Source organism: Meriones unguiculatus, chromosome 1 (genome assembly GCF_030254825.1).
Source record: "Meriones unguiculatus strain TT.TT164.6M chromosome 1, Bangor_MerUng_6.1, whole genome shotgun sequence".
NCBI lineage: Eukaryota > Metazoa > Chordata > Mammalia > Rodentia > Muridae > Meriones > Meriones unguiculatus.
Window position 1 is genome coordinate 184,499,096 of NC_083349.1, and position 19,430 is coordinate 184,518,525.

General features: G+C 45.1%; 1 protein-coding gene across 9 annotated transcripts in view; it reads left to right on the forward strand.

Annotated features, from left to right (window-relative positions):
• The first annotated feature begins 688 nt into the window (after window positions 1-688).
• The window catches only part of Usp28 (ubiquitin specific peptidase 28), a 55,554-nt gene continuing 36,812 nt past the window's right edge, over window positions 689-19,430 (forward strand). For 8 of the 9 annotated variants that reach the window (XM_021633318.2, XM_021633320.2, XM_021633321.2 and 5 more), the window contains exons 1-5: window positions 689-873; window positions 15,019-15,096; window positions 16,001-16,133; window positions 17,259-17,364; window positions 18,480-18,639. In XM_021633318.2, coding sequence (XP_021488993.1) covers window positions 817-873; window positions 15,019-15,096; window positions 16,001-16,133; window positions 17,259-17,364; window positions 18,480-18,639 — 534 coding nt within the window. In that variant the 5' untranslated portion in view covers window positions 689-816. Of the gene's footprint in view, window positions 874-15,018; window positions 15,097-16,000; window positions 16,134-17,229; window positions 17,365-18,479; window positions 18,640-19,430 lie in introns of those variants that run through there. The other variant, XM_060373374.1, reaches the window with a different exon arrangement.

The following is a 19,430-nucleotide window of genomic DNA, read 5'->3' on the forward strand; positions in this document are numbered from 1 at the left end:
AATTAAAGACACCATGCTGAGCTCTGTGAATGTTCTGGCCGCTTCAACTGTCTTCACAGAAATCCCACGAGTCAGTCTCTGTCTTTCTTCGCGTCCCAAGAATAGGAAATGGGTGGAAGGCCAGGTGGGAAAGTCCGTCGGCACAAGGAACCTAGCAGCCTCACTAGGCCTGTGGGGAGCTGAGGCCAGGCTGGACGCAGACGTGAGGCTCAGTCAAAAGAAAACCCCAAAAGAGTCTCGGAGACCCAGAGTACTCGCCGCCCACTTCCTGGGCATCTAATGCGGAAATCGCGACAGCTGGCAAAGCGACGCTGACCCTTTAGTCCGTGCCCGGCTGCGGTCACGTGGGCCAGAGCACGCGGAGAAGCTCCGCCCTGCGCTCACGCAAGCCGGGGGCGGGCATGTGGGAGAGGCCTCTGCAGCCCCCTGCAGGCGTGAGCAGAGTGTGTAGGCGGGGCCACCAGGGCCGGCTGCCGGCGTGGGCGGGGCCTCGGGGGGGGACTTCGGCTGTGTGGGTGGGGCGTATGGGCGGGGCCTCAGGCGCAAGTCGCAGGATGGGCGGGAGCCGGCGGCAGGGGGTGGGGCCTCCAGAGAGCGCCATGGGCGGAGCCTCTGCCGCGTGCTGCGGGCGGGGAGTGTTGGGAGCGGGCTGCTGTGGGCGGGGTTTCCAGTGCGCGCTGCGGGCGGGGGCGGGACGTGTGGGAGGTGCCTGCCGGTGCTCCCGGGCTTCGGGGGCGGCGGTGGTGGCCGCGGGACGACGACGACGACGACGACGACGACGAGAGTTGGGCTACACGCGGAGGGGGCGCTACGGCCATGACTGCGGAGCTGCAGCAAGACGACGCGGCGGGGGCGGCGGACGGCCATGGCTCGGTGAGCGGTGGGCGAAAGTAGCGGGGCCCGGGCTCCGGCCGAGAGGGGCGCGGCGGGCCAAGCGGGCGTGGGCCGGTGGAGGCCCCGGCCTGTGGTCAAGGGCGGTGGCACCCCTGGGCCGCCCGGGACCTGCGAGGCTGGGGTCGCGCGTCGCTGTGAGGTGGCCTGGCTGTGTGGGCCAGCTTAGGTTCCAAGCGGGACTCGCTGCGGGACCCGGTGCTGGGGACCCTACTGGGAGGGGTTGCTCGTGAGGTGGTGGGCATCGGGGTCACCCCGAAGTGTGCGCCGGGCCCGACCCAGCAGCTACAAACTTCCCAAAAGCTCGGCCACGGTACCTCGTTCTGACTCTCAAATCAGTTTTATGGCAGTGGCTTCCCAGAGGCTTAAGCGAGCTCAAGTTATCTCACTTAAGCCGGTATTTATCAACAAAGTGTAAAAAAGACCCGGAGTTTCTTCCCTTTCTTTCGGAAACAAATCAGCTTCCCGAGTTAGCTCATCGATCACTGTAGATTTGAAGGAAAGAAGAGGAACAGCACAGTGAATAAAAGGCACACCGATTAGTTTCCTAATATTAAGAAGGTTGAAAAATATTACAAGGATCTTAGGGCTAAGATGGTGAGGCTTCAAAAACACTGGTTTGGAGAAAATCAAAAGGCTCATTAATGTTTCTTGAAGAAACTTGGGAGTTGGGCGATTTGATACTGTCATCTTGTGTTACTTTGGAATGTTATAACACTACATCATCACTCCTCACTTTTAAAAGACTGAATGGAAAATCTGACCAAGCATTCAAATACTGAATTTGCAAGGGAGAAAAATTTATAAAATATTTAGAATACGAACATGAGATCCTGCTAAGAAACTATGTCTTTTTAACTTTAATTAATTTGAGGTGCTGGGCAATGAAGCCTGGGGCCTGTCACATGGCTACACCCCAGGCTATGAGTTTAAAACATAGCAGGCTCTTTAAAATTCATGTAGAAAAAAGCATCTCTAAGTCTTGAGCTGCAAAATGAAAGTAGGTGGATATTTTTTTCGGCGATCAGATGAAAATTGCATTGTTACTTACCCAACATTGTCTTTTAGATATTGAGGTCTGTATTTTTTTTTTCTTTTTCCCCAGAGATTAAGTTTACTTGTTTTGGGGACAGTGACTTAAAAACAGGTGGTAAGATTTGGTTTAGATACTATTTTAAGGGAGAGCAAGTCATATTTAAATTTGTTCTGGCCTCCGTCATTTTAAGACCTCATGCCTTTTAATCAGTGGCATCTTCATTTACCTCTGCCACAGTCTGAGTAGTGACCCCTGTTTCAGCACTCTCTATTTGAGGGTTTGTGTGTGAGGTGTTTGATGAGCATTGTGTATAAAGTCATAGCTATTTTTGGGAAGGCTTGGCACTCCCAGGCTGTGGCTGGCTGCAGTAGCCTGATTCCTGGCGACCTGCAGAGTGATGACATTTACTGGTATTCCCAGAGATTTTGCCCCAGGCTGACAGATGATAAGCTTTGAATGCTTGATAGCTGTTGCCCTTTTTGCTCAGGTTAGGATAAAATGCTTGAAGGCACGGGTTAGGTTGAAGGAGTAAGTGGAGCATAACTTCTACATTTAAGGAGAGTATTAATAACTTTTTCCTCTTGATAAGCTCTATGTAGGATGGATTCTTTCTTTTGACTTCAGGAGGCATTCTGCCTCCTCTTAAAAGATGTTTAATGTGGTTGAGAGGAGCTATCCTCCCCCGACACTCAGGAGCTATTTAAAACTTCCCATGTTTTCCCTTCCCCAGTTGGTCATTTGTACAAAGGACAGACAAAACTATGTATAGGCTGTCTGCACGATTTTAGTGAGTGAAAAAATACAGTTCTCTGGAAACTGAGCCGACACTTGCTGAGTTAAGGACAGCTTCCTTTGTTTTAATTAGTTCTCACCTTAGGTGAAAACCAGCTGGAAAGTTTACTGTTGGGGTAGGATAAGCAGCTTGAGGTCAGTTTGCTTCTTAGGAACCTGTCGCCCTTGGCAGCAGCTCTGAGGACTCACTTCCCACATACTCCCTTCTTCTCCCCCACTTGGAACTCAGGGCCTGTGCACTCTAGGCCAGTGCTTCACCACTGAGCCGTACTATGCCTTATTGTGCTTGCTGACTTTTTTTTTTTTTCACTTCATGGTGTGTTGTGAATAAGGCTGGCCCAGAACTTGAGGCAGTCATCCCGCCTTAGTCTTCCTCCTGCTGGGCATAGAGTCACTGCTCTCAGCTCCTTTGTGTTGTGATTTTTGGAGTGTTAGAAAGTCATGACCTGGCTCTGCAACTGTTGTAGCCACTTACTGTCCACACAGGGAGTGCGTTCTTCTGAGCATAGTAGCAGATAACCTCTTATCAGGTGGGTTCTGTGTGTTCTTCTTCATCAAAATCACTTTTTTTGTGTGTGTTTTTGAGACTGACCACCACCTCGTAGGGATGGTGACCTTGAACTGTTGATGCTCCCGTGTCTTCTAACATCTGCGAGTATAGGCTTGGGCTCCAGTGTCTTATAATCGAAGAAATTGAAAATAGTGATGCTAACACTACAAGTAATAGCACACACACACAGTCTCCCCAGAGCCCAGGCTGAGTGCTAGGATTACAAACTAGTGCCATCATGGCCAGGTTCCAGCCTCCCCTAGCCCCTGTGTGTGCTCCAATGTCAAGCTCAGCCTTGGTCTGTTATTCCACACTTCCCACCTTGTTTGAGACAAGGTCTTACCATTACCCCTGCATACGGCAGGCTAGCTGGCCCTGGCACTTCTAGGGATTCTCTGATTCCCATCCTCTGTGGCAGGAGTGCTGCCATAACAGGTGCTCCTGTTTTGTGTGGATTCTTGGGATTCAAACTCAGGTCCTTATGCTTGTGCTTTTTACCACTAAGCCATCTCACACACCCCTTTAAAAGAGACTTGCTTACTTTTACGTGTGTGTGTGTGTGTGTGTGTGTGTGTGTGTGTGTGTATAGGTGTCTGAAGAGGGCATCAGACCTCCTAGAACTGGAGTTAGAGGTGCTTATGAGCTACCTGGTGTATGTGCTTAGAACTGAACCCAGATCCCATCTGCAAGAGCAGTAAGTGTTCTTAACTTCCAAGCTATCTCACTAGCCCTCACTTCCATGTTGTGGATGGCAATTTTTTTTTTTTTATTTTTTTACTTTTTTATTTTTTTAATGTAGCCCAAGCTGGATGCAACTCAAGGTTTTCCTGCCTCCTTTTCTGAATTACTGGTACCTCAGCTGTGTCCATACCCCCTTCCCAACCCTTTTCTCTCTCCTTTAGTTTTTGAGAGAGGGCACAGGGTCTCACTGTATAGCCCTGACTATACTTGTTATAGACCAGGCTAGTTTGGTATTCACTGAGATCCCTGCCTTCTCTTGGTGGGGTTAAAGGCATGTGTGCCACCACACCCAGCCTCTTATGTGGTGTTGTTTTGGGTTTTCAGCCTTGACTGTCTCAGAACTAGCTCTGTAGACTAGGCTAACCTTGAACTCATAGAGATCCACCTGCCTCTGCCTCTCAGGTGCTGAGACTGAAGGCAGTCCCTAACACTGATCAGCTGTCTTATATTCTTATACTTGATGGCTTCCTTTGTTAGGTCTTACTCAGAGTCTTTTTTTGTGTGGCCCATGCCATATGCCTTGAACTTGGAACAATTCTGCCTCAGTTTCCTGAGTGTTAGAATTTTCTTGTATGTCCTTACTTTCCAGCAACAGGGCATTTTCAGTCAGGACAGCTTTACTCCACACGGAGGCTTTTGTTTGTGTTTTTGTTTGAGGTAGTTTCAAAGTGTAGCCCTATCTGTCCCGGAACTTGCTAGAGATCTGCTTGTGTCGCCATCCCAAGTGGCTGGCATTACAGGACGATGCTACCACAAGTGAGTAGATTTAGTTTATTTTTGTATTTATGATGGTGGGGTTCAAATCCTATGCTTCTAGCGTGTTAGGCAAGCCCTTCAGCACTGAGCCCTGTCCCCGTGCTCATTCTCTTTTTGTCTCCCACCCCTCTGTTTCGTGTTTATTGAGACAGGGTCTTGGTGTGTAGCTTTTGAACCTTCTTACCTCGGCCTCCCCGATCCTAGCGCCGCACACCTGCCCCACCACACTCAGATCTGCTCTGCTTCCCTCCTCTCCCTCCCCGTTTGCTGATTGGATTGTTGTTGTTTGCAATAAGCTCTCAAGTAGCACAGGCTGGGCTTGGACTTCCTGTGTGGTTGATGACATTGAACTGCTTGCTGATCATCTTACCTCGGCCTCCCAGGTACTTGGATCACAGGTGTGTACCACCACATTAGGGTCCCATTAGTCTCTCAAAGCCTGTCCTAGAACTCTTCCAGTGGTTTAAACCTTTCACCGATTGACATACTTTTTTAACATTATTTTTGTGGAGGAGGGCAGGGAGGAACATGGGCACTCAGATGGAGGTTAGAAGACAACCTGTAGGAGCTCATTCTCTCCACAGTGTGAGTTCTGGGGGTTGAGCTGGGGTACTCAGACCCTGCAGCTGGTGTCGTCATTGCTTTACCAGTTCCGCACCTCAATATTGAAAGTCTTTGCTTATTGTCAGAGCTTGCTATGTTGATGTTTTGTCCACCCCCATTCCCTGGCATTTTATCTCATTTCCATGGAAAAACTATAGTTTCTTTGATCCCCCTTGTTTCTTGGAGGTTAACCTCCACTAGGGTTCTCACCAGAGAGAATTTGCACTCCCAGGAGACAGTTCGCAATGCCTGGAGAGTTTTCCTTTTAGTTTATTTGTATCTTATGTAAATGGGTGTTTGCCTATATGGTTGTCTGTGTTCCATGTTCATGGAATGCTAGAAATGGCTGGAAGAGGGTATCAGCTCCTCTGGAACTTGGAGTTGTAGATGGTTGTTAGCTGCATTGTGGGTGCTTTGCTAGAGCAGCCAGTGCTCTTTAAGCACTGAGCCATCTCTCCAGCCCCTGGAGATGTTTTTATGACTGTGGGGAAGGATGCTGCTGTCATATGGTGGTGGGTTCAGTATCTCACCTGGTATAGTTTAGCCTCCCAAAAGAGTGTTATGTGGCCTGTTATGTGAACAGTACGGGGACACTAAAGAAACCCTTATCTAAGTGATGTTGACCCTCTTTGCCCAGCTCCCACAAACCTTCACTGTCTTCTCCTTACCCTGGGGGATCAATAGCTTCTGCTCACTGGGCGTTTAAACATGTAGGAAATTGGGTGTATGGTCTGGCTAGTCCTGCTTTCCAGCAGGCTACCCATTTCTGCCCAGCTGTTTAGTGGCGTTTGTTGATAGGCCAGAACACCAGGATGGTGTGCTGATACCATGGAATCAGGTGTGTTGCAGGTCAGAACCAGCACCTGGACCCCCACCTTAGACCTGCTAAATCAAAGTCCGCTGTATTCGTTTTTGTTTGTTTGTTGTTTTTAGAAAGGGGTTAGCTCTTACCCCAGACCTGCCTGGAACATATTGTATAGTTCAGGCTGTCTTCAAACTCGCAGAAATCCTGCTTCAGTTTCTACCTGCTGAGCTACGCTCTTAGCCCAAATTCTACCTTTTGACTCATCCCTAGGAGACTCATTTGAATACTAAACTTTCAGAAGCTTAAGGATGGATAGAATTCCCATTCTGCTTTGCTTAAGAGCCCTTAATCCTGAGAACAACAGCAACAAGCTCTCCAAAATAACATCCACAACATTTTCTGTTGCCCCCATGCAGGTGTAGTCTTGTTCACTTAGTTTCCAGATCCACCTGTTGTTTTTTCCTTTTCTTTTTTTAAGCGAATAGAACCTCATGATTGTATTGTCTTTTTATCATCTTCATGACAAAACCAGCACAGAACTAGATCACGTGATCTCCCTCCTCTCTTCTCTCCCAGTTCACAAATAACCCTAGCTCTGCAGATAGGCTCATTAACACAAGCCTTGACAGAACTTAAACTTTTCTTTTTTCTAGGAAATAGGCTTTGACTGCCCCTCCCTGTCAAAATGTCCCTTTTCCTGGTCACACAGAGACCACTGGCCACTGTGGTGCTTGCCACATTCCTTAGAGAAAGTCCAGAGTGTTTTAGACTTGTTGACTATTTTTGCCAGAGTGCCATTGACATCCTTTTCTAAAACAGCTTTGCTGAGGCAGGAGGATTGCTTTGAGTTAGGTATTGGTGACAGAGTGAGACTGTTTCAAAAACCAAGCTCCCTCCCATTACAGTGTGATTAAAAGTTGGTGTCTTTCTTTCCTTCTTTCCTTCTTTCCTTCTTTCCTTCTTTCCTTCCTTCCTTCCTTCCTTCCTTCCTTCCTTCCTTCCTTCCTTCCTTCTTTCTTTCTGCCATGTGTTGGTCATGCATGCCTTTAATTCCAGTACTCTTGAGTTCAGGGCCAACCTGGTCTACAGAGTAGTGAGACCTTGAAGTTATGTAGAAAACTTAGAAATAACAGGCCTGAACAGGATCAGCTCAAGCAGAGAATAGACAAGGCAGGCCGGTTCCTAGATCTCAGTGCAGGGATGGAGGTGTTGAGTGCAGCAGCTTCTGCAAAGCTGTCCTAGTGAGGTGGCCAAGTGGGGTCTGGGCTGCAGCAAGTCCCAACCAAGGTGAGACCCCAGCGGCAGCAGCAGTGTGGGCAGTTAGTGGTTTTACCCCAGTCAGCATCTGTTGGGTGCCTGGTGAGGCTTGCCAAAATGATTTCTCTTACAAAAGAAACATATTACTGTCTGTGTACTTGCGCGCGCGCCCGTGTGTGTGTGTGTGTGTGTGTGTGTGTGTAAGGGCCCTTTTCTCTAGGGTGTCCTGTTTTTCTGCACACTGAAGCAGACTTTAGATGGACAAAGAGGTTTTTCTTCATTGACATCCTGCTAGTGCTGTCAACGTGGATGTTAACAGACCCACTTTCCAGGTTCGAAAGCTTGTTACTTAGCTGGGCATGGTGGCTCACGCCTGTAATCCCAGCACTCTGGTAGGAAGAGGCAGGCAGATCTCTGTGAGTTTGAGGCCAGCCTGGTCTCAAGCAAGTCCAGGACAGGCACGGCTACACAGAGAAAGCCTGTCTCAAAAAGCAAACAACAATAAAAAAAGCTTGATGCTTGAGAAGGTTGTGCTGAGTGAGACGTGAGTCTGCTGCAGTCTGCTGGCCTTCCCGTCAAGCCAGCCTAAGGGTACCAGCAGCATGCTGCTTTCTGACTCTTGAGACTGCTGGGCCATGGTGGTGTAGACCCGGCATCCAGCACTCAGGCAGGAGTTCTAGGCCACCCTGTGCCCCAGAGCAGGACTCTCTTAATTTTTTCTCTCAAGTCTCCAAATTTTGATTACCCTAAGGAACATTTCATATCCATTATGCCATCACTCCCTGTTTTCCCTGCCCTTAATGTCCACCCATGGCAGCTGCTTTCTGTCTCAAAATTGATCTCTTCTGTGTGTTTCATGTCAGTGGACTTGTACAGTATTTAAAATTTTGTGTATGATGGCCCCGTTCATGCTAGGCAATGCAGGCAGTTGTGCACGTGGAAGCCCAAGGTGGACATGTCTTTCCTTGGTCATACTCCACCTTTTTCCCCCCTGTAATTATTAGTGTGTGTGGGGGGTCTACATACCACAATGCACTTGTGAAGGCCAGGGGATGACTTTGTGGAGTCAGTGGCACCCACTTCTGAGTCCATCTGCATGTATTTGACTAAAGCTTTATTCCCGTTCTCTTGAGATGTCAGGGTGTGTTCCGCCTCCCCACTCCTCCAGCATCCTGCCTCTCTCAAAACTGGTTTGCCCAGAAGCCCTGAGACTCAGCTGTAATGCCTTCTTTCCCTAGTCTCATCATATTTTGAACCAATTGTTAACTGTGCTAGATTCATCTTAAAACTTTTCCCAAGGGCTGGAGAGATGTTTTGGCTAAGAGCACTAGCTGCTCTTCCTAAGGATCTAGGTTCAATTCCCAGCACTCAAAAGATAGTTTACAACTGTAAGTTCTTTCTCAACAACCCTTGACTCCTGTCCCAGGGGATTTTATGTCCTCTTCCTTCCTCTGTGGGCACTGCACGCACATGGTGCACAGACACACATGCAGCCATAACACCAACACACATAAAAAGAATACGTAATCAAAGTATTTAAAAATAAATATCTTTTCTGAGCCAGTAGGATGGCATAGCCGATGCAGATGCTTGATGCCATGCCTAACAACCTGACCTGAGAAGGAGAGAACCGACTCCCACGGCCTGTGGTCCTCTCATGCCTGTGCAGCCCAGCATGTACACACGAACACAAACATAGTTCTGCACATACAGTGTCTTCACCCCGTCTGTCCCCTGCTGTGGAGGCTGCTGTTCTTTTTTCATCACGTTAAGTCTGAACTCATCCTGACCTTATCCAGTGCCATACCGAGACACACCTAATAATAACATTTTATTGTGCCTAGATTTCGAAAACTGGGCATATAAGCCTGATGACCCAGCTTCCTCTGTTATCTTGCCCTCACAGTACTACATGGTCAGGTGGTGGTTTTCTTAGGTTTTTGTAGGCGTGTTCCACATGGTTGTGTGATAGGTGGCTTTGTGGTCTCCTTTCTGATATTTGGTTGGCTGAATACTGAAAGAAAGAGGCTTTTTCTGACGTCTTCTAAAGTAAGAAAGAATCTAGGCATCGGATATTATATGTAGTATGAAAAATACAGGTTCCAGTGAGGTAAATCAGGAACTTTTAATAGTGTCAGCCCCTAGGGGTGCTGACAGGGAGGAGAAGGTGGAAAAGTTCCTTTTAATTTTCAGTCTTATACTTTCGGAATTTCTTACTCCTGGGTTGTGGGGAGGGGGAGTGAGCTATTTGATAAGTAATAAAGTTCTTTTTGGCTACATTATATTTAAAAACCCTTAATTACAAATGCTTTTTTATTTATTATTAATATTAGGGTGATACATGTGTGATAAATGTGTGGTGGTGCATATGACAGTCTGTGGTGATCAGAGGACAACTTGGTGGAGTAAGTTGTTCTTTCCATCTGTTTTTTGTGTTCTGGAACCAAGCTCAGGTCACCACACTTGCAAGGCAGATGCTTTTCACCAGTTGATATCCTGGGCCCCCGTCTTTCCTTTTTTTTTTTCAGACAGTTTCTTATAGCCCAGGCTGGCTTTGAATGTAAGCCAAAGCTGGTCTTGTGCCTGATTCCTCTTGCCTCAGCCTCAAGAATTGCTGTTACACATATGTACCCCTAACACACCATTTAAAAACATTTAAAAAACATTTTACTATGTATACAATGTCCTGCCTGCATGGTGTGCCTACACACCAGAGGAGGGCACCTGATCTCATAGATGGTTGTAAGCCACCATGTGGTTGCTGGGAATTGAACTCAAAACCTTTGGAAGAGCAGCTGGTGCTCTTAACCTCTGATACATCTCTCCAGCCCTCACTATTTTAAAATTTTATGTGAATGACTGTTTTGCCTGCATGTATATTTGTGCACCATGTGTGTGTAGTGTCTGAGGAGGCCAGAACAGGGCATTATTAGATCCCCTGGAACTGGCATTAACAGACAGTCCAAAGCTATAGTTTGGGTGCTGGGAATTGAACCCCAGACCCTCTAGAAGAGCAGCCAGTACTCTTAGGTGCTCAGCTATATCTCCTGACTCAACTTAAAATTTTCTGTTGCTGTATATTAATTGCATACAACAATGGGCTTCATTGTGACTTTTATATGTGTATATGTTTGATCATATTCATTATCTCCCTTGTTTCCTGCTGATTCCCTTTTTTCTTGACAACTAGTTCTTTCTTTGGGACTCGATTGGTTCAATTACAGTTATGGGAGCATGGGTAAGGGGTTATTACAAGCATGTGAACAGCTTACCAGTGGTTTCACAACTGAAGGAAATGTCTTCCTCTATCAGCAACCATTATCTGCCCATAGGTCGCTGGGGAGGTGGGCCATGAGTCCTTTCCCCTTGTTCGTATTTAAGACCAGGTCCCTCTGTGTGGTTGGCCTAGAACTCATTATGTAGCCCAGGCTTGTCCCGATCCTCAGTGATCCTCCTGAGGGCAGCAGTTACTGGCTTGTTCCCACATGCATGCCTGCTCACCTAACTATACTTCTGCTACCCACTCTTACTTATGTTTGCACACTGGATGTGTGTAGGCCAGGGTGGAATAGGCCAAACTAGATGGTCCTAATATTACTGCCAGAGTGACCACCAGACAACCTTTAATGCATTATGTTTCTATCTGCATGCTACTGATCTCTCAGCTTTGTGAGTACCTAGACAGCAAAGAATTACAAAAGGAGGTAAGAGTGTCCCAGCGCCCAGAGAAAAGCCATGCCTTTCTCTTTGTCAGCTCACCACTCTCATTCATACCTCATTCTGTGTCCAGAGTCTTCTGACTTCCCACACCATAGGTCCAAAATCCGTGAGGAGACACCACCCATCTTCATGTAGTTCTGCTTAAGACTGAGTTGCTTTTACTGCTCAACTGATACTGGCTTGTTATTGGTTACAGTTTTCCCAGTTTGGAGAAAGGGAGGTGGACAGGAAGTCCCATTCGTAGCCAAGAAGCTATTTGTTAATGATACCTGCTTGGGGGAGGAAAACTCAAGTTTTCTCCAATAAAGTGACATGCTAGAGTAGGCTCCATTACAGAGTAGTTGACCAGCACAGACCGGCTCCATCTTTGTATGTGTATCCCTTTGTTATGGTTTGGTGTTTTTTGTTTCTTTGGTGTTGTGGGTTTTTTTTTTTTGGTTTTTTTTTTGGGGGTTTTTTTTTTTTTTGGTGGGGGGGTTGGCTTGGTTTTCTTTTTTTTTTTTTTTTTTGAGAGAGAGAATATTAAATTGGGTGGGTGGTGGGGAGGATCCGGGAGGATTTGGGAGGACAGAATATGATCAAAATATATCAAATAAAAATGACTTAAAAGCAAGCAAGAGAAATCTCTGTCCTGTGAAGTCTGGTTTGCTCTCAAGTCACTATAAGTGAGGTATGCAGCCAGCCTTCCTTGAGATGGGTGGATCTGTCTCTCTTTACTGCCTCTGAAAACTGAATTTAGTCAAGGAAATGCAAACTTGTCAGTGCTTGCCATCATTTGAGTTCATCAGGACAGAGCACAGGCTTTGTCTTGTCTGCACTGGAGTGTACTTTCTGTGGAGTGAGGTGATATTTATATCCACCTTTGTGTAGTGCCAGAGTGTGAATTGGGAACCCTATGGGCTCCTGCTTACTTTGGTTGGCCATCATTAAAATTATAAACTTTTGTAATTTTTCCTGTTTTGTTTTTTGAGGCAGGCTTTGCTGGCTTCCTAAATTGTAGAAATCCTTCTGCCTCTGACTTCCAAGTGCTGGAATGCCAGGTATAAGCCATCTCACCTGAGAGATATGGCTCAGTGTTTAAGAGATTTGGGTGTTCTTCCAGAGGACCTGGGTTCAATTTCCAGCACCCACATGGCAGCTTACACTGTAACTCCAGGTGATCCAGTCCTCCTGACCTCACCAGGCATGAACATGCAGACTGTAGACAAAACACCTATACACATAAAATAAAACACTTAAAAAATGAACACTTAAATATAATGCTTGGGGCCTGAAACGAACCTTGGTTGGTAGAATGCTTATCTAGTTCTCATGAAGCTCTGGGTTCAGTCCTGCTGTCATATTGTTATGACTAGCAGTCAAGTTGCTCCCACTGTTACTCCCCACATCATTTACTGGCTGTTCAAAAATGTGTTTTAAAGAGTGCACTGTGATTTAGCATAAGAGCAAAACAAAAACATACAAATCTGTGTGTGAAGAAATGAGTGGAAAACAGGCCAGAGGGTGTACATCTGACATCTTGTGAGCCAGAGTATGTATTGCTGGAGGAATGATCTGTAGTGTGAAATTTTCATGCAACACTACAAAATAAAAAATGCTTTATATTCCAAATTAAGAAGTGCCAAAAGTGTATTTGGCCATGTTTAGTTTTGTTGCTGAGAAACATGCAAAAGAATTGGCCTGTTGCGTGCAGGAAGTACACCTGAAAGTAGTAGCAATTGCTGGGTTCCTCAGCATAAGTGAGAATTTTCAGCTTGAAGAAGCCACTATAAGGGCCTGGGACTGTCACTAGGCCCTGGCATAGTTCCAGTGGTAGCAGGTTTTTCTCTCAGAGTGAGTAACTGATGGCACCTCAGTCAAATGCCACAGTCTTTACCCTCCTACTTCCCAATAATAGCTTGTTTAGAACACATTGTACCACTGAGTAATCAGCTTCTGATAGCATAAAGGCTGACAAATTTTTAAAGTAGAAGTTTATTACCATGCAAAGTGCAAGGTCAAAATACAGGAAACAATACTTGCATTGGTTTGCCTTAAGAGGTTTTTTGCTCCTGTTTCTTTGTCTCCTTAGAGACAAACAGGCTGGTGGTCAGCACACCCACCCTAGCAATAACTTTAAGTTACTTCCTATATCCATAGGTTTGTTTTGAGGGTCATTATCAGTTAGTGCTTATAGAGCCAGGAACAGTACAAGGCCAGTAGGTGGTGTATGTTAGCACTTAACCCCTGCTGAGACTCTTAATTGTCTGTGCATTGGCATGATTGACATTCAGAGCAATTCTAGATGAAAATGTAGTTATTGGAGTTTGTCATTTCCAAGCCTTTGTTCCAGTTTGATATTATTACCCTCACTTCCCCACCCATTCTTTCATGACTTCATTTTGATGTTGATTTTGGCTTTCCAGAAAATTTTGTAGGCTCCAGATTTATAGATTCACATACTTTTTTTTTCTTTTGGTTTTTGGATTTTTGAGCGTTTCTCTGTGTAGCCTTGGCTGTCCAGGACTCTCTTTGTAGACCAGGGTGACCTGGAATCCGCAGAGATCTACGGAGTGTTGGAGTGTTGGGATTACAGGCGTGCGCCCCTACACCAGGTTGTCATACTTCTTACACGACAATCAAATGGAATTACAATCCATCTGGAAGGAAATAAATGCCTGATTAAAAAAAAAAATGCTCACAATTCCTGTTCTCACGAAGGCAGAATCTCAGCCTCTCCAGCCTGATAACCTTTCCCAGCCCACCTCTGGTGACTGGGTTTGTCAAGACTCATAAAGTCAAAGACTGCTGGCTCAGCGGGAAGATTCCATTTCTAGCTTCTGACTCGAGAGTTTGTGACAAGAGAAAGGCTCTGATCCCTTTTCCAGGCCTGGGGGGTGGGGTTGCTGTTCAGTCAGTTATTTCTAGTTGTAGTACTTAAAGCATTGCCAGCGGGCCCTCAGCTGTTGAAGACCATAGGATACTGTTTCGGTTACAGCTGGCAGTAAACGGAGGCTGTTTCTCTGAGACATTACTAATTGAACTTAATGGTGAAGCCTGGAGTGATAAGTCAGGACTTAATCCTGGCACAACCTTAGCTATGGTATAAATTAGTTGCTGCTCACTGAAATAAGCTTTAACCGTATTTACTAAAAGACCATCTTGTCTCTTATTGACCAGCCAGTTGTTTCAGTTTAGCTGTATTATAACATCTTTGTTCAAAGATGTTTTGTATTGGCTCCGACTCCCAACCAGGATGGTAGGGTGAAAACTTAAGGCTGAGAAGGGTTTTTAAGATCTGTGTAGCTGGGTGTTAGTTAGGCCTGTCTGTGGTTCAAATTAATGGAAGCATCGATAGCTCATTCTTCCTGAACTATGTCTTACTTGTTAAATCAGAAAGTGCTAGCTTTCGCTACACCTCCTTATCAAGTTAGTGGTACTAGCCATTTGTTAATTACATTGTTAGAAGCTTCTTGTCAGTGAAAAATGACACACACACACAAATGGCATGCACAGTAAAGCTTTTTTTAGCTCATACTCACATCCATGCAGATTCCCTGGGCTCCTTATATGACCTTCTGATGCGCTGTTCCCAGATAGGAAAGCCCAAGGCTCTTTAAGCATTCATTAAGGCTGACTGATTATGATTGTCCTAGGTATTTGGAGTTTTCTGTTGAATCATATTTCTCTTGTAACTGCTCAAAGTATTTTCCATGACAGAATGATAGATTCAGTATTTAATAACATGACTGACCATCAGTAACTTGCTGCATAGAACTTGTCAGCACTTTAAAGTGAAAAAAAATCCAAGTCTTGGGCCTGTTTGTCCAAGAGGCACCCAGCTATGCTTCTGACTGACATGTATCTGATTTTGTTTCTCAAAAACAGAGCTGCCAGATGCTGTTAAACCAGCTGCGAGAAATCACAGGCATCCAGGATCCTTCCTTCCTTCATGAAGCATTAAAGGTTGGTTTCCAGACTTGGCCTAGCCGACAGACTCTGAAGCCTTTTTCCACACCATGGGTGTGTCAGTTTACACTATTTATTATGCCAGGGGAAAACATAGGAACAGAAACCCTACAGGTCAGGGGATTAGTTTCTTCAACATAGAAACTTGAAGACAGTGGTGGGAACTTACTGTGGGAGAAGCCCACAGGAACTTTAGGAGTCCCATCATCCTTGTGGGTTATATAGACCCTCTATGGATCCTGAGTACAACCAACAAACCAAAAAATACTCCAGCAGGGAACCTGTTTGCTCTTAAGGCATGATAGTGTTATTCTTAAGCATTGTTTTATATTTGAGTGTTACCGAAGGAAATGGTAGCACACCCAGCTTCAAACTATCCAGCAGGTATAGGCAGTGCAGATAAAACATGACTGGCTGAGACTACATAATGTTGAGAGCAGGCAGTGGGTATCATTCTATTGTTGTGTCTTTTAGAATGTTTTCCTAGTAAGAAGTTCAAAACAGATATGCCACCCTGTAGAATACTTGCTCACGACTTTACTGCCCAGGTGAGTGTACTTATCACCTGTGCTGGCTGCTGGTTCCCTTCCGTGACTCGCTGTGCCCGAACTGTTCTGGAAAGTTAGGCTCGTCACTCACTAACTGAACTGTCCAGCAAGGCTGTGCTTTGTTTTTCAAGTTGTGACAGTCCAGGCAGCTTGAGTCTTTTCCTGACACCAGGGCTTGATCCATCTCTAGGTGCATGAGGCCCCTTCACTAGACTTCTTACCCCAGTTCTGCCCAGAGCTAAGCTTACTCATTTTGTCATCATTGTAATAAAAGACTAGCACCAAAAATAATGCCTGTCGTCAATTCTACAGAGCTTTACTTTTGGAATTTGTTACTTTTTTCCTCCTCTTAGGCCAGTAATGGTGACATCACCCAGGCTGTCAGCCTTCTCACTGACCAAAGAGTAAAGGAGCCCAGTCATGACACAACTGCTACAGAACCCTCTGAAGTGGAAGGCAGTGCTACCAGCAAAGATCTCTTAGCAAGTAGGTCTCACTTGGCCTGGTCCTTCTCTGAACTAGCAGAAGTCAGTAACTGATTCCTCACTTATTACATCGACCCTTTGACTAGTCGCTGAGCCATTGCTGAGAGCCAGGCCTAGGTTCAAGCTTTTAAATGGTTTCTTTTATTATTCCTCCTTGTTAATTTTCACTGTCTAGCCCATGCTGGCTTTAAATGTTTTTTCTTCTTGAGTAGTTTTAGTATGTCTGTAGTAGGTCATAGGCCAACTTCATAAAGCTTTGTCCTCCATTCACTAAAGAATAGTGTGTGTGCTGCTGAATGTCTGTTGCTAAGATGGTTTATATGTAGCTGATGTTTTTCAATGATAAAGGCCATAACCCTCCAGATAGGGAATGTATTTTTGACTTTGTGGAATATTAATGAGTTTTATTTAGTGTGTGGGTGTGTGCGTGCAGGCCAGAATTTTACTTCAGGTGTCTTTATCTATCTCTCCACCTTATTTATTTTTCTGTTTATTTTTATGTATATGAGTGTTTTGCTTGTGAGTATGTCAGTGCATTGCATGCATGCTCAGTACTCCTCAGAGGCCAAAAGAAGGTGTTGGATCTCTGGAACTAGGTTACAGATGATTGTGAGCCACCATGTGGGTGCTGAGTCCTGTGCAAGAGCAATAGGTTCTCTTAATTGCTGAGCTATCTCTCCAGCCCCTCCACCTTATTTGTTTTTTGAGGGAGGGCTGCTCACTGAACTTGGGCTCATCAGTTCACCAGTTGGCTAGGCAGCCAGGCCACCAACTCCATGGGATCTTACCTTCTCTGCCTCCCCAGGCTGAGAGTATAGGCTTGTATTTAACATAGCCTGTCCTTTTACGTGGGTGTTGAAATCTGAACTCAAGTCTTTATGCTTAAGCAGCAAGTACTTTATGCACTGATCCATCTCCCCAGCTCTGATGAATGGTTTTAGTCACTTCTGGGCTATCAGGGGATAAGACTGCAGTACAGCAAGACTGTTGATTTGACTCTGAGACAGTTACAAGATCATATAGAGAGGAGCCACTGTAGTGAGAATTAGGGGTATATATGGTCAGAAAATGTTTGACCTTTCTTCCTTTCTGCACAGGAACTAACGGCATTTCTGCTTCCTCACAGAAGTGATAGACCTTACTCACGACAACAAAGATGACCTGCAGGCAGCCATTGCCTTGAGTCTCCTGGAGTCTCCTAACATTCAAACTGATGACAGAGAGCTTAATAGGTTGTTGCTTTAATTTACGATATTTGTTCTCATGGTTGCTTTGTTGTATTGTGTTCTGGGAAAGCTACTCAGGTCATTCTTTTTGTTTATAATACCAAAATAAAGATTCTTTAAGGAACAAATTTAGGTTATTGCCTAGTTCCCTTCCCCCTCCCTTCTTTCTTTGTTTTTTGTTTTTGTTTTTGAGTCTCAGAGTGGCCTGGAATTTGTGACCTTTTTTCCTTATCCTCCCGAGTGCTGGGATTCCAGGTGTGTGCCACGACTCTGGTTTTCGGTTCACTTGGAAAAGCTGAGCACATGAAGGATCTTAACACTCTGTGGTCTTTGAGTAGAAGTCTATAAAATTTTGTTGTTCCCAGTTACTAGGGAAAAACAACCACCGAGCCTAAGTATTTGATAAGTACCCCCTCTGATAGGCTGTACTGTTGTCACGAGTGATCAGGGGATATGATGTTAGGATTGGCACTGATATGGTACTTGTCTCATGGTTCACAGACATCCATTTCCAACCATAGCCTTTTGATTTCTGGACTTATTTCCTTACACTGTTAAGTTTCTGTTTCAGAGAAATATAGAACAGAGTGTCTTGTGCTAGTCAGTTTGGAAACTCCTAGCTTTGGGCACACTGTCTTTCAGTGACAAGCTCTTCAATAGGATGTCATGAATGAATGAAAACCTTTAATGTGGTAGGTGTGAATAGCCTTGAATTTCAATTCATTTTTACTTTGGATCTTACTAATAATAGTCTCTCTCTCTCTCTCTCTCTTTGGTTTTTCGAGATGGTTTTTCTGTGTAGTCTTGGCTGTCCTGGACTTGCTTTGTAGACCAGGCTGGCCTCGAGCTCACAGCAATCCACCTGCCTCTGCCTCCCTGAGTGCTGGGGTTACAGGCGTGTGCCACTGCACCCGACTAGTAATAGTCTCTTTCTAAAGGATTTAAATTTGTGTTTACACCTCACTTTTGACTTACAACTGTAGAGCTGTTATGTAGCCAGTGATTGTCCAGTGGATGGTTCTCCCAGCATTTGAATTATGGTTAACAACATCCTCTGTATAGTAAATCATTCTTTAACTGTTTTCTTTTTTCTTTTGATATGTGGTGTTGGCATGCTGCAGAATGCATGAGTCAAACTCTGCAGAAACTAAACGCTCAAAGAGGAAACGCTGTGAAGTTTGGGGAGAAAACCATAATCCCAATAACTGGAGGAGAGTGGATGGTTGGCCAGTAGGGCTAAAAAATGTTGGCAACACATGTTGGTTCAGTGCTGTTATTCAGGTATGGTGTTTTTAAGAGGTAACTGTTTTCTCCTAGATATTATTTCAAAATATGGTGAAATGAAAGATGTGAAGTATAACTTCAAAAAGTTAAAACAGGGCTAGCCAGATAGTTCAGTGGCGAGAGACACTTGCCAAACAAGCCCATTGACATGAGTTTGATTAAAATCTACATAGTGGGAGAAAAGAACTGCACATTGTTGTCTGTTTTCTACTTGCATGCATAAGGACACACATACTAAATGAAAGTATAATAAAAATTTTAAGTTAAAACAATTACTTAAAACTGGGTAGTCTTTGCAATATTACTGTGTTTTAGTTTTATGTGTTTTGGATTTAGAATTTCTCATGTCTAAAACTGGGAAGGGCTGAAATAGAAATAAGTGTTTGGGGTCAGCAGTTAATGACTAACTTTCAGGGTAGCCTGGAGTAGAGGCATGGCAGGTTGGGCATCTTGGAACGAGGACCATAAAAATACTCTTTTTTTCATTATGTAGTCCTGGCTGGCCTCAAATTTGTGATCCTTTTGCCTGTACCTCCCAAGTGCTGGCATTTTAGGCTACCATTATAGGAATGCACCACCATGCTATTCATGAATTTGACATAAATATACATATATACACATTCACTCATCTACTCCAGGGTGTTGTGTATGCTAGGCAAACACTATCACTGAGCCACATCCTCAGTCCTGTGAAAACACTCTTGGGAGGAAGGGTGTGAAATCTGTAGGACTTGATGAATGATGCCTACAGGAGAGGAGGGAGAAAGATGACAAGGTCTGGCTGGAGT